Source organism: Alexandromys fortis, unplaced genomic scaffold (assembly GCF_014885135.2).
Source record: "Alexandromys fortis isolate MF-2015 unplaced genomic scaffold, M_Fortis_MF-2015_v1.1 scaffold_79, whole genome shotgun sequence".
Taxonomy (NCBI): domain Eukaryota; kingdom Metazoa; phylum Chordata; class Mammalia; order Rodentia; family Cricetidae; genus Alexandromys; species Alexandromys fortis.
Genome location: NW_026067964.1, coordinates 5,831,954 through 5,854,036, shown reverse-complemented (window position 1 = coordinate 5,854,036; position 22,083 = coordinate 5,831,954). Strand labels below are relative to the sequence as shown.

The 22,083-nt window shown below is 43.7% G+C and overlaps 1 protein-coding gene across 1 annotated transcript in view; it reads right to left on the bottom strand.

Annotated features, from left to right (window-relative positions):
* Scamp1 (secretory carrier membrane protein 1) overlaps positions 1–6,755 on the bottom strand; it is an 86,613-nt gene extending 79,858 nt beyond the window's left edge. Inside the window, exon 1 of the mRNA XM_050153758.1 lies at positions 6,283–6,755. Coding sequence (XP_050009715.1) covers positions 6,283–6,339 — 57 coding nt within the window. The 5' untranslated portion in view covers positions 6,340–6,755. The remainder of the gene's footprint in view (positions 1–6,282) is intronic.
* Between the last annotated feature and the right edge of the window lie 15,328 nt (positions 6,756–22,083).

Below are 22,083 nucleotides of genomic sequence, written 5' to 3'. Positions count from 1 at the left end.
AATCTGAATATTTGTATCTCCCACACACCCACCCAAGATAAATATATCAAAGCCTAAAGCTGAAGAGGCACTACTCCAAGGTGGCTTCAGAGGTAGCTAAGTCACACAGCTGTGGCCTCCCAGACTGAATTAATGCCCTTATAAGAGAGGACCCAGGCCGGGCGATGGTGGCGCACGCCTTTAATCCCAGGACTTGGGAGGCAGAGGCAGGCAGATCTCTGTGAGTTCGAGACCAGCCTGGTCTACAGAGCTAGTTCCAGGACAGGCTCCAAAGCCACAGAGAAACCCTGTCTCAAAAAAAAAAAAAAGAAAAGAAAAGAAAAAAAAAAAAGAGGACCCAGGTGAGATTACCCTGAATGTGCCATCTAAAGAATTACTGATTCATATGGTGTGTTAGAGCCTCCCCTCAGACTTGCTAGTTCGCGGGACTGCAAGCACTAAACCTGCCGTCTATAAACAATTCAGGGCGACAGGTTTCATCACAGCTGACTGAATGCTAACTGACAACCTTGAATTATAGGAAACAGTCAGTGACAAAATTCTTTTCCAGGGGTCTTTCTAAACATTCCAGGCTGGCCTCAAAGTCATGATCCTCCAGTCTTCTCCACCCAAGTGGCGAAATGACAGGTGCTGGCTACCCTACCAGGCTCAACTAAATTCTTAAGATGCCACTAAAATTACACTAAGATGTTAGATAGGTGAGATACCACTTTGCAGGCTATTTTTAAAAGATCACAGTGTCAGAGGATAGCTCTGCAGGGGAGTGCTTGCTCAACTAACGCTCAAGGCCTTGAGCCCATCCTCTGACCCAAAACTGATTACAGTAATGGCTGAGACATTCTGCAAGGCATTATAAATCACATGGTATCTAAACTATGTATTTTCTTTTGCACTTTTAATTTATAAATTAGGTATTATAAGAGATCAACAACCAATAAAATAGATCATAATATATGTTATAAAACTTACAAAATATTTCTAGGAATTAGAGAATGGCTCAGTAGATAAATAAAGTGCTTGCTGAGCAAGCACAGAAATCTGAATTCAGATCCTGGCCATTCCCATAAAAAGCAAGACATAGGCTGGGCGGTGGTGGTGCATGCCTTTAATCCCAGCACTCGGGAGGCACGTACACAGGCAGGTGAATCCCTGTGAGTTCAAGGCCAGCCTGGTCTACAAGAGCTAGTTCCAGGACAGCTAGGACTGTTACACAGGGAAACCCTGTCTCAAAAGAACCAACAACAACAACAACAAAAAAAGCCAGGCATAATGCCACACCGGAAAGGTAGAGACAGGAAGATCCCCGGGGCTTGTGGCCAGCTAGTCTAGCCAATTACTGAGTTCCAAGTTCAGTGAGAGTTAATGTCTCCAAACATAAGGCAGAGGGTGGTAAGACAGCTCAGCCCGCAAAGGGCTTACCACACAAGCCTGACAACATGAGTTTGATCCAGGAGCCCATGCAGACATGAAAAGAGAGCCAAAGTTGTTCTCTAACCATCACATATACACCATCATGTGTGCACACATGCATACATACATGGTTGTTGTAATAATGTTTAGATAAGATAGAGAATGATAGAGGAAGACACTAGGGAAAAACATTAAAATTCAGATAACCTTGGTCTAGACTCTAGAATCTAGCAGGCGAAAAAAGAAAAAAGCACTTGGTATTAGTAATGAACTAAATATTAGCAACCATTTTTTTCTTTTTTGGTTTTTCGAGACAGGGTCTCCCTGTGTAACAGTCCTGGCTGTCCTGGAACTAGCTCTTGCAGACCATGCTGGTCTCAAACTCACAGAGATCAGCCTGCCTCTGCCTCCCGAGTACTGGGATTAAAGGCGTGCGACACCACTGCCTGGCCATACTAGTACCTTTTTAAAGGCACCATGCACTGACACTTTGCATGCTTGCATATAGTCCTCAGGTCCTGGGAGTGCTCCTAAGGAGCAGATGTTCCTACTGAGGGTCACTACTGCTGTGACAAAACACCATGACCTAAGAAACAACTTGGGGAGGAAAGGGTTTATTGCAGCTTACACGTCCAGGTTACAGTTCATCACTGAGGGAAGTCAGGGCAGGAACTCAAACAGGGCTGGACACAGAGGCAGGAGATGAAGCAGAGGTCATGGAGGAGTGCTGCTTACTTACTTGCTCCTAGTGGTTTGTATAGTCTGCTTTCTTATAGAACCCAGGATAGCATCACCCACAGTAGGCTGGGCTCTCCCACATCAATTACTAATTGAGAAAATGCTCTACAACAGTGGTTCTCAACCTTCCTAATGCTGTGACCCTTTAATACCTCCACCCCACCATAAAATTATTTCGCTGTTACTTCATAAATGTAATTTTGCTACTGCTATAAATAAGGTACATATCTGATATATAGGCTGCCTGATGTGACACCCCTAAAGCAGTTGTGACCCACAGGTTGAAAATGACCGCTCTAGAACCCAATCCTATGAAGACATAGGATTCCAGGTTGGGATTCCCTCCTCTCAGATGACTCTAGCCTGTATCAAGCCAACATACAATTATCCCACACAAGATAGCTGATCCTATTCTAGAGACTAGTAAGCTGGGCTTACAGAAGCTGAGTGACTTTCCTAGGGTCTAGCTGATACAATCAGGATCAGATCAAGGCCTTTTCAAACTCAGACACCCACACTCAGACCCCACTCCGCTCCACTCCACAGAGCCTCAAGGCTAAGGTCCACATAAGAATAAGGAGTAGAGCTGACACAGTGGCTCACCCTGCAAAGGTGCTTGCTGCACAAACCCGGGCAACTTAGTCTGATCCCCAGAACCCACACAAAAGTGGAAGAAAAAAACTGATTCCACAGATTTGTCGTCTGACCTCCACATGCACACTGGAACACTGGCACCCCACTCCCCCACACACAATAACAATAATTTTTAAAAAGGAACAAGTATATCTGGTGCTGCCAACAACGGGCGAGGCCCTGGACACAAGGGCGAGGCCCTGGACACATGCCGTTTAGCACCGGTCTACAGATGGGAGCCAACCTGCCCCTTTCGTTTTCATCCACAGGGGATATCCTGACTACATATACTGAGGACAGATACTTCCAAGCTCTGAATTCTGATTCTCCTTGTGTTTTAAAAGTTAATTAACTTAAATGTTATTTCTGCTGGATGGTGGTGGCGCACACCTTTAATCCCAGCACTTGGGAGGCAGAGGCAAGTGGATCTCTGAGTTCCAGGCCAGTCTGATCTACAAGAGCTAGTTCCAGGACAGCCACCAAACACCAAAGCTTCAGAGAAACCTTGTCTCAAAAAAAAAAAATTCCATGATTTATCTAATTCAATTACACTAAAATACAAAAACATATCAGAAGGTCTAAAGATATCGTGGTCCCCTATTAATACCACCTTCCTATAACAAGTGACACTCCCTCCAACATTTAATCATGTGTGATGGGTCAACTGCAGGAGTCTGTATTATTGGCCTCTACTGCTTAGTACACCCTCCTTTTACTTTACAGGCATATCTGACCTCTGTATTAAAATAATACCCACAAAATTAGAGGTGTTGCCTCACTATCTGTTGGTTAAATGAAAACTAAACAGAATAAGGGACTTTTAGCAACTGTTCAAAAAATACATGTTGAGTATGTAGACAATATTTGTCCTTTACTTTACTTTGGGGACAGGGTCTCAATGTTAGCCCTGGCTGGCCTATATCTCTACATCAACCATGCGGGGGCTCAAATTTGTGATAATCCTCCTGCCTCTACTCCTAAGTACTGGGATTGAGGCGTGCATGGCTATGTATAGGCCTTTTCTTTCTTTCTTTCTTTCTTTTTTTTTTTTTGGAGGCATAAGCCTTTTCTAGATTTAAAGCCACATTTAAACAACTCCAAAATGGATTTTCGTAAATTTCCCAAAATTAATATTTTGTTTAAGATTACCATAGATTTTTAGTTACTTCAACTTTCTTACACACAATAAAGGACATTGAAATTCCACAATGCCATTCACTAGGCCTATCATAACCACTGGAATAAAGAAGGTGCTCAGAGAAGACGTAGGAACTGAATTCAACAAAGAATTTTACCATCATCAATAAAATCGAGCAAGCCATTGTACTTGTACATCTAAGGAGATGATATGATTTTTTACAAAAGTGTTCCTAACCCAGCAGTGCAGGCGCAGTGGGAAGCAGCATCCAAGAGGTGTGAAGGCGAAGGCCGGAAACCCACACCAGGCCAGCTTTTGCTACAAGAGCACAAACAAGTGTCAAGTAGGAGACAACTAAGGACAGTGGATTACAAGTGTCAAACCCAAAATTTAAAAAGTGATCATAAGGTAGCTAAACATTCTGGGAACTTAGTAAATAAGGGTATGAAAAAAATATTATTTCAACAGTCACTTCTACATACAATGAAGCGAAAGCAGCAGAAAGAAGGGTTGCTTTGAGACAGAGAAGGGTGGTTAGATACAAACAGAATGATAGAGACGGAGACACCGGCAGTGCTGTGACAGCCACCACAAAGGAAGAAACGTGGTAAAAGAGAAGTCAACAAAACCTTCCTTAGACAGAAAGTATCCAGCCTTCAAAGCATCTGATGGATCTGATGGACTTGAATCATTGTCCTGAACGCATCCACTTACAGAAAACCGAAAATGTTAATCATTTTCTACCATGATTAATACTTGAAAACTATTTTGTGTTTAGAATTATCACAGTAACCTTATGCCTGGCAAAAAGGAAGGAATCATGGCAACATTATAAGTCACAAAACAGTCTGTGATAAGAAGCCAGGATCTCACCCTATCAAGAGACTAATATGAAAGGAACCGTGAAATGGGTGACCCAATGTAAAATCAACAGCCACGTGGTCAGATGCATAATAAACAGCATCAAAGAATTATCGTAGCTAGGAGAGCAAATGGGTTCTTAATGTTTTACCTTTAAATGTTTTTAAATAACACCCACCTGGCAAATTATGAAATGTTTCTTTTGGGTATCCATAATTTAAGAAAAGCCCAATTTTTCACTGCACAGAAGTGAGTCCAATACTAAATGAAACAAATCTTCAGGTAGGGGTTGGGGAACCAGGAACTTCCTTTAAAATGCTCCTGGGTGGCTTATCTGTAATCACAGCATTTGAGAGGCTGAGGTAGGACGGTAGAAAGTTCCGACCAGCTACATAAGTGATGCCCTGCCTCAAAACAACGAAAAAACAAAAACCAAAGCAAATGAATGAGAGGAGAGGGTGACAGTTGCTTCTGTGTTTTTGTAAAATGAGTCCAGCTGTCAAGTATAAGTAGGATGGCTTCATTAAAATAATCCTTCATGAAGTCATAAGGTTAAACCATGAGGACAGGGGTGCTGTTTCCTCCAATACTGTCGGCAAGCCACAAAAGGACTAAAATCAGGTAAGCCCAAGAAGCCAGAAGCCGCACTTGGGTGACCACAAATTAGTTCCTATTTCACCTTTGTGACTACAAATTAAAGTTTGCACTGCAGAAACGACTAACCAAGCTAACAGTTGTAAGAAATTGCCTTGTTATGCCTCACAGTCATTAAGAGACCTAAAGTCGTTTTCAAGGCAGAGTTCGGTCGCGGCATTAATTTGAAAGCAGATGACCAACATTTAAACGGCCTGCCAGGCCATTTCTGTCCCAAGCCCTTCCGGAGGCTGGGGAGCTTGTCTACTCCAAGGAAAGCAACTCACGTGAGGAACGGAACCCTCAAACAGCCCGGGTGACGCACACCCAGCTTGGAAAATGGCCCAGGTCCACCTCGCTAACAGCAGCTAGGTGGGGAATTGTCCGCGCGCACTATTGTTTCCAGATGTTTATTTTTAACTTCTGTTTGCTGCCGGTTCCCCTAAGCTGGGCCCGGAGGGAAAGGGGCCTCTGGCGGCGCCACTGGTGGCTCTGGGCGCCACCGACTTTCGATAATAAAAACACCCCTTTATCTTTTTATCGCAGCGTCCGGGTACCCGCGCCTCTCTCCGGTGCACCTCTGCCATCACCGCACGCAGCACCGGCGCCAGGTCCCCATGACAACCCAGCCCGGGAACGCCGGCCTCCCGGCCCCCGCCCCGCGCCCCTACGTGCAGGCCGGAGTACTGGCGGCCACACCTGCCCGGCTCCGCTCCGGGCCAGGCTCCGGGTTCCTCGGGTCCGCGGCCCGCTGCGACCCACCAGGCTGGTGGCGGAGCCGGTGACGCTGCGACCCGAGACCCTCGGGGCAGGGCCTCCGCGGCCACCGCGACGCTCGGCGCGGGCTAGGGCCGCGGCCCGGCGCTCACCTTGAACGGATTATTGAGATCTGGATCCGCAAACGGGTTGCTGTCAAAATCCGACATCGCCCCGGCACTGCGCGTCACCCACCCGAGCCCGGCGCAGAGACAGAGACGAGGCGAGGCCGCCGCCCCCCTGCGCGCTCACGTCGCCGCCGCCGCGCAGATCCGGGTGCTGCTCGCGGGCCACCTAGCCGGCCGTGCCACTGAGCATGCCCGGTGCGGCGGCGGCCCGCGGCGCCCAGCCGTCCGGCCGTCCCTTCCCGCCTGGATCTGCGCTCCGGGCTCTGCCTCCGACCGAAGAGCGAGCGCAGGCGGAGGGCAGGTTACAGGCCCCGGGTCCCTGCGACCCACCCTGCGCGGCTCGGGGAAGGGGACGCGCTCCGTGGAGGGGGAGGTGGTGCACGCAGATCGCACGTGGCAGGAGGGGAGGCAACCTGGAGAGCGAGGCGGAGACGCATCCGCCGCAGGTGCCAAAGATTCCAGCCCCCACCCAAGAGCGGGGAGGGGTCCGAAAGCAATTTAAAACTCCTGGCCCCCACCTGGGAAGCCCAAACCAGTCCCTCCAGTCCTAGGTTACTGCTAAGTCACGGAGAGCGGCTTCGCGCTGAGGATCCGGACTTGCTCCAAGAAAAGGCAAGACTCACTGCTGGGGGGACCCAGCCCCTGCCTCCATCCTCCCTCCCCACTCGGAATCGCTGGGGGCGTGAGAAGGCGGAGCAGGTGGCAGCGTCTAGCGATCAAGGCCCGCAAGTTAATAATAGTGGGAGAGAAATTGTCGACTTTTGTTTTCAGGCATTTGCATGCAGAATGCAGACTACACACCTCTTGATTTTTTTTTTTTTTTTTTGCCTGCTCTCTTCCCGGTGCCGGGAATGACTAGTGAAACCTGTACTTATAAATGACTGGCACGTTATATCAGTCCTTGCGCCACCCCGGAACTTGTTGAGAGGGCATAGCTTTCCCAACTCTAACCTTCCTTCCACTCAGAACGGCTCTTGGGCGAAGCTATGAAAATCCAGAATTCTTTTTTTTTTTTTGGTGTGGGAGGGGGACTAAGATGACAAAATAGCTGCTTGTAGGCAGCCAACAAAAGCACCAACTGATTAGGAAGTAGGCACCCAACAGCGATCGCCACATGGTAGTAAGACTCAAGATTTGGAAAAACGCAATCCATTCGGCTATCAGATCCTCAGCAGCTGCACCGTACCTGGTTGCTGACTCAATGTTCAACACCTGTTGAAATCCGAGCTCAGTTTTGATAGTTATTTTGTGCTGCTGTGTTAGTGGCTATAAGCGTGAAACACCGTGTACAACGTGTCCTGCATGTCTTTAGAGCCAGATGCTCTAAACATCTTGTGTGCAAGCCCCGCTGCTCCGTGACTTGCCTGGCCTCTCCTGAACCTGACCTTACTCCAGCTGATTCCCATTATTGAAGCCCTCGCTCCTTCCATCTGTTCCCTAGATGACTCAACTATTCAGTATTTATTGTACTTGATCTTCTCTATTCCAAGGCAATAAGGATCAGCTGAGCACGCACAGCAGGGTGGAAATTTCCAGCTGGGCTCTCTTTTAAGCTGAAGATGCACTCTGTACAAAAGTCTAAGATTTCACTGCTACCGTCCCTTGGAACACCTAGGCAGGCACCCAAGTCTGCACACCTCCTATCCCCAAGATTTTACTTTAAGGGTTCTCAAGTAGAGGCCCGGCATCTGCGTTTAAAAAAAAATTTCAAGTGACTTTCTATAAATATGTTATTGTATATAAATGTTTAGAGCAGGTTCATAATATAAATATGCAGTGTTATAATTTGGTCTCCGAGTACTGTGATTTAAAAAAAAAATACTCTGGCAAAAGAATCTTAACAGAAAGGGGTTTTATTTGGCTCACATTCTCAAGGTATAGTCTCTTATTTCCTGGAGTCAAGGCAGGAACTTGAGGCAGCTAGTGATCCAAATGCAGAGAATGAAGTCGCCCACTATGGGCTGGGTCATCCCATATCAATACAAAACCAAGCCACTCCCGCACAGCATGCCCACAAGCCAAACTAAACTAGACAATCCCTCACAGGGCCCCTCCTTCCAGAAGTTAAATCAGTCGGATAAAACAAACTATAACAGGGATTGGGCTTGGTGGGGTTTTTTTTCACTTTTTTAAAGAAAATGTATATCTTCTTTTAGCAACCTTGTATTCTCAATATTTTTATAATAGTATTATCTATACTCAAATACTATACCAGTCACAAAATCCTGCAAACATACATATTCTCCTGCTGTCTTGACGGTGTGGAAACACGGTATAATCCATATCTTTCTTCCGCTTGTTCTCCTCACTGGTACATGAGCAGGGTTCTAAGCAAGATGTGTATTGTCAAGGAGACAGCCTAGGTTTGCTTCACCATGACAGGGAAATATCACTTTTTATATGTACCATCATGATGGGGGGAAGGGGCTCAGAAGCATGGCCTAGGAGAAATCCCTCCAAATCAACAATATATCTAGACGTTTAGTGTTTGACACTCCAAGACTCGGCGTCCGTCTGTCTTCCCCCACCCAGGTGATTCTGAGTGGTGATGTGTTGAACACACTTCAAGAGTGCCTGTGGGCTGCGAGGGACCTTGTTCATTCATCAGTTGCTATGAAACTTAGAGTTCCAGGACATGGAAGACTCCTAGCCTTTCTCAAGGCCGATGAAAATCAATTAGTAATTAATTACTTAGTAATTCAGTGATGTAATTTAGTTTAGTAATTTCAGCGATGGAGGACGTGAATTGGAGAACGGGAAACAGACTTCTTTTTTTAGGACCTGCCTCCAAAATTGGGCAAGCTAGAAAATGAAGAATCAGAATTCAGGTCTCAGCTGTGCCATAAATGAGCTATTTGTGACCTTGATCCTAGCAGTTCACCTTGTCCATCCGAGGTTCCAAAGCTGATTCACTACCCGTCAACAACTCTTTCTTTCGTGGGGAAAGGAGTGGTTTGGGTTTCCAATGGCCCAATTCAGTCTCCAACTCATTATATAACCAAGACTGTCCTTAAACTCCTGAGCCTCCTGCTTCTAGCTCCCCAGTGCTAGGATTACCGGTTTGCACCACCACACCCTGTTTAACAAGTATTTCTTGAACACTGCTAAGAGGTAAGCAATGTTCTAGATGCTGTGGATAATACAGTTTACCAGATAGAAGAGTAGGGCCTGTTGGAGCCAGAGAGATGGCTCAGCAGATAAAGGTACTTGACACACAAGCCTGGCAACCTGAGTCCAGTCCCCAGAACCCACGAAAAGATGGAAGAAGAGAACAAACTCCTCATAGGTGTTCTTTGACCCCTTCATGTGGGTACCCTGAGATAGAGAACGAGAATAATAAAATAAAATCACTCCCCACACACACTTACACACAATAAATAAATAAATAAATAAATAAATAAATAAATAAATAAATACATAAAATGTACACAGTAAATAAGTGTAATGATTTTTGTCACTGAGAGTACCCACTCAGGACAAAGGACTGCTACTCATTTCTCTCCTTTGGCCCTATTTGCATTTTCTTCTCCTCGAGCCGAGAGATCTGCATTTAGAAATTTACTCAGAGTGACAGTCTCTCTCCTTCCTTTACTTTCCACGCAAGGGTGTGCAATCACCCCCATCCCCTATCACCCCCCCTCCACCCCAGAGTCCGCCATTGTTCTACCAAAGCACGTGTGTACATGTGGAGGCCAGAAGACAGTCTTCAAGAGTTGGTCCTCTTTTCCCACTATATGGGTCCCAAGGGTTAAATTCAGGTTCTCAGCCACAGTAGCAGGCAGATCTACCTGCTGAGGCGTCTCACTGCCACTTATTCCTAACTTTTACCAGGCCTATAGCCCTGGAGCAGTATTATTTTGAGAATCTTATATAAACCGTCTCTGTTTGGCTTTGGAATTAGTGTTTGTTTGGTTTGTTTGTTTTATGTGTGTGAGTATTTGTAAGCATGTATGTATGTGCGCACCATGTTTGTGCTTGATACCCATAGAGGCCAGAAAAAAGTGTTGAGTCCTCTGGAACTGGACATGTGTGAGCTGTCATGTGGGTGTTGGGGACCAAGCTGGTGCTCTACAAGAGCAGCAAGTGCTCTTAACAGTTGGGCCATCTTTTCAGTTCTGTCCTTTCTTATTTATTTATCTGCCTACTTGTTTGTTTGTTTGTTTGTTTGTCTATCTGCTTATTTATCTGTTTGTTTGCTTGCTTGTTTGTTTATTTGTTGAGACCAAAGCCTCACTAGTAGCTTTGGCTGGCCTGGTTATCCCTGTGTAGACCAGGCTGGCTTCAAACTCAGAGATCTGTCTACCTCCTGAGTTCTTCGATTAAAGGTATGTTCCACAATACCTGAACTTTGGCTTTTGTTTTTTGTTTTGTTGTTGTTGTTGTTTTGAAACAGATCCTCTGCTTGTTAGCAGTTTTCCCATTCCTCAGAGGCTTCGCACATAACCAACTTGGAGACTCAACATTAATTACAAATGCTCTGCCGATAACTTAGGCTTATTACTAGTTAACTCTTAAACTGAAATTAACCCATATTTCTTATCTATGTTTTGCCACACGGCTTGATACATTTTCTCCTTATGGCATGGCCATTTTGCTCTCCCTGCGCCTGCCAGAGACTCACTCCACCCCTCTTCCTTTCAGTATCATCAGTTTGATTGGTCCACCTAACTTTCTCTTGCCTTTCTATAGGCTGATCAGCTTCTTTACTAACCAATGAGAGCAATACATATTCATACTTTACAAAAGGATTGTTCCACAGCATCTGTTCTTCCTTTTTCACACAGACAAGCCAACGAGTAATCAAGAAGAATGGAATTTACCTGTACTTAGGTCTGGCTTCTTCTCTGTGCTCACTCTGCTCTAGGAAGCTTCCTCGTCTAACTCTCCATTTCACCAACAAAGTCCATAAAATACTGTCAGGATGTTCATTTCCCTGCTTATAGCTGACATCTTCAATTTTTTTTATCTCACTTACTTGATCACAGCATGTTGAAAGCAGGTGTGGTATGTTTTTAATCACTATGTCTCCATCATCTGGCACAATGATACCAAGAATGGGCAGACAGGAGAGAGGTGAATCCAGAAAGAGGGAATGGAAGGAGGGAGGAAAAAGGGAGAGAGTTACAGTTCCATCTGGGCATCCTCAGCTTTTTTTGTTTGTTTTTTGTTTTTGGTTTGGGGTTTTTATTTGTTTGTTTTTCAAGACAGAGTTTCTCTGTATAGAGTTTGTCCTGGAACTCTCTTTGTAGAAAAGGCTAGCCTCAAACACATAGAGATCTACCTGTGTTGACAGAGATTTCTGTCCCACCAAGTCCCACAGTCATTCAGTCCCAAAGAAATACACAGAAGTCTACATTCATCATAAACTGATTGGCCTAGTAGCTCAGGCTTCTTGTTAATCCCTTTAACTTATACTAGCTCTTAATACTTGTCTGTGTTAGCCACATGGCTTGGTAATTTTTCGGCGAGCCGTCACATCTTGCTTCCTCTGTGTCTGGGTGACAACTGCAGACTGAAACTTTCCTCTTCCTATAATTCTCATTGCCACACCTCTACTTCCTGCCTGGTTACCATCACCCTGCCTATACTTCCTGCCTGGCTACTGGCCAATCAGCATTTTATTAAAAATAATACAAGTGACAAGATAAAAGACCGTTGTCTCACAATAATTCCCCCTACCTTTTTTTAAACAAGAACTCTGAATCTAATATCCTTTGTTCAGCTTTTCTCCTGACCATTATCCACAACAACTTGTAACATTCTAAACAAAGGAAAATATCCATAGTCCATGTTTGGGGAATGTGGGCGTAGTTTTCTAGGCTACTTCTTGCTGATTGGGGGCACTGATAATCTTATGGAGATCTAACGAAAATTTAGAATTATGATCAAGTCATGACTGGAGTATCCTGTGAGGCTTGATTATCTCAGGCAGCGGTTTTGAATCTGTTCTGGCTGCAAAACTCAGACATCTGGGCCATCCACTCCTATTGGAGATTTCTCAGGGAAACTTCCTTAATCAAACTTGATTTTTCTTAATCTGGAAAGAATCCACAGCCTCTCATTTCCTGTGGAAACAAAAGCAAAGCCTCTTCTCTAAAGTAACATACCTTTTGACTTCAATTTTGAAGTCAAGGTATTTTCAAAATACCTATCTTGGATTAATTTGGCAACATTGATAAACAAATGTCTTTTAGCAGCTGCTGTTCCTTCCTCAGTATTCAAACAATTCGAAGATAACATAATAACATACAGTATCAAGATTCTCTGTGTGTTTTTCATCTTTATGTGGCTTTATTTTAAACTCTATTTCTTTTATTTTTAATTTTTGACTTTTTGATACAGGGTTTCTCTGTGTATCTTTGTCCTAGAAATCAGGCTGTCCTTGAAATCACAGACATCTGTCTGCCTCTGCCTTCCAAGTGTTGGGTTTAAAGGTGTGTGCCATCACACCCAACTACTCTTTCTTTTTCTTTTTTTATTTAAGTACTTTAGCCTTCTTTTCTTTTCTTTTTTTTCTTTCCCAAGTCTGCATATATTTTTAAACACACTGTAAATTGTTTAGAAGCTTTTTTGTCTGACACTATCTTTACTGTATCTCTCTTTTTATGACCACATGAGTCTTTAATTGGCTAAGTGATATGTTTAGGATTAAAGCTATGGCTTTGACTGCTGGATCCAGCCCATTCCTTAGCACTATAAGATTCTACCCTCATGGTAGAGGTACTGGCAGGAGCCATGTTTTTTTTTTTTTTTTTTTGCCACATTCTATGGTTTTGCAAGGTTCCTGCCACCACCACAAAGTATGTGGTCAGCTCTCATCAACACCATTTAAGTGTTTTGTGCCAGGACTTCTTAAAAGAGCTGCAAAGTTTTGCAGGTAATGCTGAGTCAGGAAGCCTCTCTTAAATGAGAGCAAGCAGAACCCACCAGAGAAAGTGCTGCTATCAAGAAGCCATGCTTGACTCTATTCTTTTCTATCTAGAATAACTTCCCAAGCTCTCTTGAGCTTTTTAGTGGATTTGGTCAGCCCATGGGGACCAGTCCACACTTTTTGGGATTGATCCACCAGCCACTTGGTGTATTGGACACTGACTCTCCCGCCCATGGCTTTAGCTGGCTCTCAGACACAGCAGGCTGCTGCTCAGCACTCTGTGGCTCACAACCCACACACCAGCCCACACACTGATGACTGTGATCCCCACGGTGCACACATTCCACAACTAGCACTGATGGAAATCTTTGCGTTTTCTCTTTATCCTGGACCCCAACTCTCTGAATCATTTGATTGCTTTAATAACTGTTCTTAATTTGTTAGACAAAGCATATTTTTTTCAGTACCTAAGTAAGCAGCATGTGCTGCTGCTAGCATCTCTTGGCCATGTGGCTGCAACTGCAACATCTGCTGGCCAATAACGATCATGACACATACTTCAATTCATTGCAATTACTATAGGACAGGTAAGAGCTGAATAACTACAAAAAATGACTGATAACATCCATGATTCAATAATTATTTTGCTTATATCATGGAAGGTATTGTGCAAGACTTATGCTATTTTCCTTCCTATTATTTGATTCTATGAATTAGCTTTGTTTTCAATATTATCTCATTTAAAAAATGATTTAATACTATGAGGAGGAAATTATCTGAAAGAATTTGTGCTGTTGAATCTAACTGTTGGAATCTGTTGAAAAGTTATGATATATCCAAGGATGAGACATTATCATTTCTGGACAAGTTGGAATCCTCAGTGAAGACATTAGAACAGAACACTGGATAGGAGATTCAGACTTTTTAAAAGGCGGTAGTAAAAAGATTTGAAAAGATTGAGTAATATATTGAAATTGATGATCAGGGACAGACGGTACAAGGACAGAATTTAGCCTCATCAGTACATGCCAGACCCCGGAATGACTTACACAGAGTTTCAACTGCATATCTGGTAATTTCCTCAGAAAAACTGTCTGGCACAAAATACCCTAAGGTAGTCAAAGAATATGCATGGGAATTGATACATATGAGCAATCTAAAAGAAATAAAAGAAGCAATAGTTTCTTATGGACTAAATTCACGACTTGTCAGGGAAATAGAGAAAACATGGTCTTCAAGCACTAAGGCTACTCCACATGATTGGATTCAATTAATCTCAGCAGTCCTAGAAGATGGACCTCAGCTGCTTTTCAAGTGTTATTTGAGAGAAGAGGCAAAAATTTTAGAACAACAGGGGAAAGCAAAAGGATTTGGACTTTCCAAGATCCTGATCCACAAGAACAGGCTCGCTACAACCAATACACCTTGTCACTATGTAGCACAGCAGCTTTAAATGCATGGGACAGGATACAGGAACTAGGAAAGAGAACTGAGTCATATATTAGAGTTAAACAGGGACAGAGGGAACCCGTTACTGACTTCTTACAAAGATTGACTAAGGCTAAACAATTAGGAGTGACAGACTCTGAAGCTAGATGTGCACTAATTGAATCCTTGGCTTTTGAAAATGCCAACTTAGAATGTAAGAAGATGCTTGGGTCTGTAAAGGTCAGATCAGCACCCATAGACGAATGCATCTTGCATACAATGAATGCTGAAACATTTGAGTATGTACTGAAGCTTGGGTAGGAGAAGCAATTTCCAATGGTATAAGGAGACACTAAAATACTAAATATTTTAATTGTGGAAAAATAGGACAACTAAGAAGGGACTGTAGACAGGGAATTCCTAGGAATAATGTCTCCTATAGGAACAACAAGAATAGGAGGACTTAGCCTTCTGGTATATGTAGGAGGTGTGGCAAAAGTCGACATTGGACTAACAAATGTAGGTCAGTAAGAGACAAACAAGGCAACTCGATACTACTGGAAAACTCCTTGGGGGGTCTCTCACAGGCCCCAATGTCCAACAAAGTCCAGCCATTCCCAGAAACGGTGGAGAACATATCTCAACAGGAAAATTAAACATTCCAGTGTCTACTGTAAAAAAAAAAAAAAAACTATACTGTTCTGGATGATGGAATCGACCTGGAGGAAGAGTAAAAAACTCTAGTAGGAAAGAGAAAATGTATATTTTGGCAGACTTCTATAAATAATCAAAGACCAAAGCTAAGAGTGGATATAAATGATATTGCAATTGAGAGATTACTAGACACAGGTGCAGATGTGACTATCATTACTCCAGAGTCTTGTCATCCAGATTGGTCTCTTCAAGAGGCAGATATTCAATTCCAAGGAATTGGAACCCTATCTCAAGTAAAACAAAGAAAAAAGTGGGTTGAATGCATAGGTCCAGAAGGACAGAAAGGAAGGCTGGTGCCATATGTAGCTAAGATTGCAGCAAATTTATGAGGTTGTGACCTATTTGCAGCAATGAAATACCCAGGTAAACATTCCTGCAGTCCCAAAAACTCATGTTTCTGGGAAGGATATTATAAAAATAGGTCACAGCCATTCAGGCTGTACAGGAACACCAAGCAACTAGCAAACTTTCAGAGGTACTAACAGCCTTGTCTTTAAAATGGTAAACTGAGAAATTCATATGGGTTAAACAATGGCCTTTAAAAGAAAACAAATTACAGGCTTTAGAACACCTGATACAGGAGTGATTAGATGCTTACCATATTGAAGAATCAACCAGCACTTGGAATTCTCCTGTATTTGTTGTTAAAAAGAAATCTGGAAAATGGAGAATGGTGACAGATCTAAGAGCTGTCAACAAGGTTATCCAACCTATGGGCCCTCTACAATCTGGAATTCCTTTGCCTTCTCTGATGTGGGAGTGTCATATACCAATCTGCTGATTTCATTGGTTAATTAATAAAGAAACTGCTTGGCCTGATAGGTTAGAACATAGGTGGATGGAATAAACAGAACAGAATGCTGGGAAGAAGGGAAGTTAGGCAGTCACCATGCTTCTCCTCTCCAGGGCAGACACAATGAAGCTCTGGCCCAAGATGGATGTAGACTAAGATCCTTTCTGGTAAGCCACCACCTAGTGGTGCTACACAGATTATTAGAAATGGGTTAGTCAAGATGTGAGAGTTAGCCAATATGAGGCTGGAACTAATGGGCCAGGCAGTATTTAAAAGAATACAGTTTCAGTGTTGTTATTTCGGGGCATAAGCTAGCCAGGTGGCCGGGAGCTGGGTGGCAGGAAGCAGCCAGCTGCTCCTTCTACACTTCTCTATTACCAAAAGGATGGCCTCTTATAGTTATTGATTTAAAGGATTGTTCTTCACTATACCTTTACAAAAAAAAAAGGATCTAGAAAAATTTGCTTTCATAATGCCTACTTATAATAATTCTCAGCCTACTAGGAGATACCAATGGTACCAAAGTAATAAATTTAACACCATCTCTTAAAGCCCTTCTTACCATGGCCACATCCTGGGCTTTCGGCCCTTACTCCTATCTATGTGCATATGCTTCTCCTTATTCTAGTTTCTTACTCCTTCTCCTCTGTTTTTTCAAACTCAGGATCTTGAAGTCCAGCCCAACAGTGGATCATAAAAACAGTTGAAGGGGTAATACCAGCACATTTAAAAAAATTCTAAGCTTATGGTTTACAATAAATGCAGGTTCACAAAACGTATTCTAGTTGTGTTTGTGGATGTCACACTTAAAGTTTGTTTTTCATGTGGGCCCTGCTCTAACCTGAAAGATTATCATTGGTTTTCGGGGACCAGCCATGACAAAAATTACCTCTCGCTAAGGTAAAGGCTTAGGGATTTAGAAATATAGTAAAGAATATGAAGATGCGAATGAAAATAATAAAATGGAGAAACATAGGATAGTATCAGTAGGGAATTCCGGTGAGTACTGAAAATTTGCCTGTGTTTAATTTCCAACTGCTTAAAATACCCCAGATACCAAAGGTAGGAGTAAGACAAAAGACTGCATTAACATGATATAAGGAATTGAACATACTAATTGAAAGTTGTGGGCCACATTAATAGTTAAACATTCTGTTGCTAGAACAAAACAAGTCACTAAGTCAGCTCACACCCTAGACCTAAACACCCTATAGGCAAACCATTCCCTGGGTGGAATCTCACATTATCTCCACAGCAGTGGATGGCAAGGTCACACTGTTCCCTCCTGACTGGCAAATGAGTCGCTACAGAACAACTCTGGGTTAATTTCTTGCTGGAATTAAGAAGAGCCAATAACACAGTCTTGGACCCGTGGACTAAATGAACAACCTTCTTACCTTACAAATTATATATGTAATGGTAAAAATAAAATGGTGAGGTTCCCTGAGGGTCAGCTAAAGTCCAGAGGCAGAGGGCAGCAGACCTTGATGGGCAGCAGGTCCCAGGCAGGGAGCTGCACAGTGGATGAGAGATCTTGGTGGGTCAGCGGTCCCATGAGGAGCTGCAGTGGGTGAAAGACAGAGATGGATAGGCACGCCATGCAGAGAAAGTGGATGTTTATTTAGTGGGTTATGGAGGGAATAGGGAAAGGGGGAGAGGGGAGGAGGAAAGAGCATAGAGAGACAGAGAGAGAGAAAGAGAAATGAGGGGAGAGGAAAGGAGAAGCTATGAAAGAGAGAGAGAGAGAGAGAGAGAGAGAGAGAGAGAGAGAGAGAGAGAGGAGCTCAGGCAGAAGAAAGGGAAGATCCTCTTGCCTTGTTGGATGGGGAAGGGAGTGGGTGGGGCTTGTCTCTTAAAGGGATATGACAGACCATTACAATATAACCTTGAGCATTTTATTACAGCAATGGAGAGCAGACTAAACAGTTGCATTCTACCTTGTATGTTCTCAATCAAACTGGGCATCTCCCCCCCCACACACACTGCACCCTGTCCTCCTCTCCATTACCACCTATTATGATCTGGATAGGAAGTATCCCTCAAAAGGGCTCAAGAACAGAAGACTTGGTCCTTATAAGTAGCTTTCACCCATGGGACTTTGGGGAGATAAAGGGGCCATGAGGATCTCTGCCTTCATTGGTATTTTGTTGACGGATTCAGGTTTTGAAAGGGCTATTAGGAGCTAATAAATCTGTGGAAGATGTGGCCCAGGTGGAGAAGTGGATCACTGGAGGCCACTCTCATCTTGTCTGTCAGACTGTCTGGCTTATGCACCATGAAATACACAACTTCATTCCATAGCATCCTCTGAGCCTGATAGGCAGCTTTCAGGAGACCCCCGAGTCAAAATCAGTTTTCCTCTTTTGAACTTTTCTCAGGTATTTGTACCAATGATGGCTAAATATCCATCTCTTTCACTTTGATCAATGCATTAACCTCTCAACTAGCGTCCAGACTCTGCCCTTGCTCTCTTAAAACATATTAAGACAGTGGCAAATGGTTTCATGTAAAATCTAAATTAAGCCATGTCACTCCACCATTGTGATCCCCTCTGGATCACAGCAAAGGTTGACTGATTAAACTGGAGAAATGGTTCAGTACTTAAAGTGCTTTTTTTGTTTGTTTTTGTTTTTGTATTTTTTTTTTTTTGGTTTTGTTTTTTAAACAGAGTTTCTCTGTGTAACAGTCCTAGCGGGTCCTAGACCAGGCTAACCTTGAACTCACAGAGATCTGCCCAAGATCCGCCTGCCTTCGCCTCCCAAGTACTGGGATTAAAAGCAAGTGCCACCACCACCGCCCAGCCCTAAAATGTGTTTTGGCAAGAGTGAAAACCAGAATTTGAGCCCCCAGAACCCACACAATTGCCCGGCAAAGCTCAGCAGTCCAGCCTTGCAATGAGACGGGGATTCCCCAGAGTAAGGGGGCTAGTAAAACGAGCCATGCGGGGAAGCTATAGGTTTGGTCGAGAGATCCTGCGTTAGTGAAAGGGGCAGACTGCTACATTCAACCTACACAGCATTGGAACTGACCTGACTGGGGTGGTGGGAAGCCAAAAATAACAGCTACACTTAGAGGAAAGCTGTGATTGGTGGGCTGTGGGTTCTGCTGGAGAAGAGAGGAAAGCTATGATTGGTGGGCTGTGGGCTCTCATGGAGAAGAGAGGAAAGCTGTGATTCAGGAGCTCTGGGTTCTGATGGAGAAGCTGCAGCAGCCCAGATGCTCAGCGGCTTTATTACACACCGCGGAGGGAGGAAGTGGGTTTGCTGATCCCTGATAGGGTCTATGTAGGGGAGCAGTCTCAAGCTGTTCTCACCCAGGAGGAGAAACTGTGGTTGACACTTTCTGCAGGCATTGTCAGTTTGCTCACCTGTTACTCGGGTCCTCATCTGCTCCCCATAGAGGAGAAGGAGAGGATGGTCCCAGCATCAGCCCAGGCCTCCACATGTGCCCACAGAATTATGGGCTATTTTAAGATGTAAGAAAGAGTTAATAAGAATCCTGAGCGAATAGGCCAACCAGTTTATGATTAATGTAGACCTCTGTGTGTTTCTTTGGGACTGAACCCTTTGGCAACAAACAAGGGTGAGCTTGAACTTCTGCTCTTCCTACCTCCACTTCCAGAAAGCTGGGATTGCCGGCATCTGTCACTGCACCAGGTTCATTCAGTGCTGAGGATCCAGTTCATGATTTTCTGCAGCTGGGAAACGCATTCTACACCGAAAGAGCAACATCCCCAGCCCTCTGTTTGGCGGATGGTAACTTCTTGCTCCACCCTTTCTTTCATTTTCACAGGTAAAAGAGGTACAGTCTTAAAATCTGCCCTCATGACTTCTTTGTCTCCTAAGGTCACATCTGTCAAAGTGAATATATCTAGAGTGGTTCCGACACACGAACTTTGAGGGACACTAACTCCACACTGTAGCACCAACTACAGAGCTCATTGTATTTTCTAGACTGGTTTCAGAAACATTTTATGGTGAAGTGTGGTGTGATATTTTGCTTGTGTTTTGACAGATAAAGATTGCTTGAAGGCTGGGCGGTGGTGGCGCACACCTTTAATCCCAGCACTTGGGAGGCAGAGGCAGGCAGATCTCTGTGAGTTCGAGACCAGCCTGGTCTACAAGAGCTAGTGCCAGGACAGGCTCCAAAACCACAGAGAAACCCTGTCTCAAAAACCAAAAAAAAAAAAAAAAAATGGAGTGGCGGGGGTGGGGGGGATCTCAGCCCTTTATGGATGTAGAAAGGTAGGAAGCAGTTAGCAGTTGGCCCCAGTTCTCAAATCTTCCAGGTTTTTATCCCAATATCTGACTCCTTTTTTTATTGATTAAGATTAATTAGACTTACACTTCAGTGAGGATATCATTATCTTGCAAAACAGACATTAATTGGCATCTGTGCACATCATGTATAGTGTATTTAGTCAAAGTTTTCTAGAGAAACAGAATATCTGTATGTGAGGTGGGAGGGTTTATTAGAATGGCTGTGGTCAGCTAGTCCAACAATGACTGTTTACCAGCAGAAGGTCCAAGAATCTTGTAGTTTTTCAGCCCATGAGGCTGGGTGTCCCATCTGGTCTCCATTATATATCAGAATCCCCAAGAAGTAGTCTCTAATGCCAGTGAAGGAATGGTCTTGCCAACAATGCGAAAACTTCCCTCTTCCACGTCCTTTGTGTGTGTTGCCACCAGAAGGTGTGGCCCAGATTAAAGGTGCATCGCCTCTCCTCAAAAGATCCAGTTTCAAAGTAGGTCTTCCCCTACCAAATGATTTAATTAAAAACAATCCCTCACAGGTGTACCCAGCCACTTGGGTTTTAGCTAATTCCAGATGTAGTCAAGTTGACAACCAAGAATGGTCATCACATTTGCTTCCACATAAATATTAAGGAGTCATTTGACTAGTTCCATTTAGCATATTTTAAGGTTTACACATATGACAGCCTTTAGATTGCAGTTGTCGCAGTATGTAGGCTGTATGCATACTCCACTTACCTGTGGAGAGTCAGAAATGAGGATTATAGCCATTTTTGTTTAAGTATTTTCATTCAGTTTCAGAAACTGCATCTTTTTAGTGAACTAGAAATTATATAAACATACTTTATATTCTCTAAAAATTTTCATTTTTAAAATCTTTCAAGTAAGGGTGGCTTGCAATTCTGAAAGCGTGACTTAGGTATAATTCTTCAGGGAACTTCATAAGACAGAAAATAATCAAGAAACTTAACTCATCTACTGATTTCCCAAGAGAGAGACTCACAGATCTAATTCTTTTTTAAGCGGGGGAGAAGATACTTTCAGATTTAATGCTTAGAATTTTAAAAGAGAAATCAGGTGTCTTGAGAAATGCTGTTGTCTTCCCTGTCTCGCTGGAGGAGAGACTAAGGACAGCCCATGCTTCTTCACGTTTTGGAATGTGTCAGCACTCACGAACTGGAGCCTCACAAGACATTTTCTCATAGAAGCACGTGCTTTGAGGAGGTGAATATTATTGGCTCCATTTAAGAAACAGGAAAATTGGAAGACAGGAGAGCTGAGTTATTTTTAGAATTCTGAGAAACAGAGGCTGCATCTGTGGGTTTTGTACTGATTGTTCTTACATTCCACATTAATGGTTTGTTTGGCTATTTGCTCATTTTGAGAGGAGGTATCCAGGAGCCCAGGTTGGCCTCAGAGACACCAGAGGAGAAGCCGTGCCTGGGCCAGCTGCCGTTTGCCTGTGCTCGTGCTTCAGGAAGACACGCCACTCTGCCCTCCTCCTAGCATGGTTTAGTCCCCTGCTCACATTTGCGGTACTCAGTACAGCATCACACAGAGGGTAGAAGCAAAATGATCCCATGGGTGGATAAGGGGATGGATGCATGGACAAATGAATGGACAGAGTTAAAAAATAAAGCAAATGTGTGTGTGTGTGTGTGTGTGAGAGAGAGAGAGAGAGAGAGAGAGAGAGAGAGAGAGAGAGAGAGAGAGAGAGAGAGAGAGAG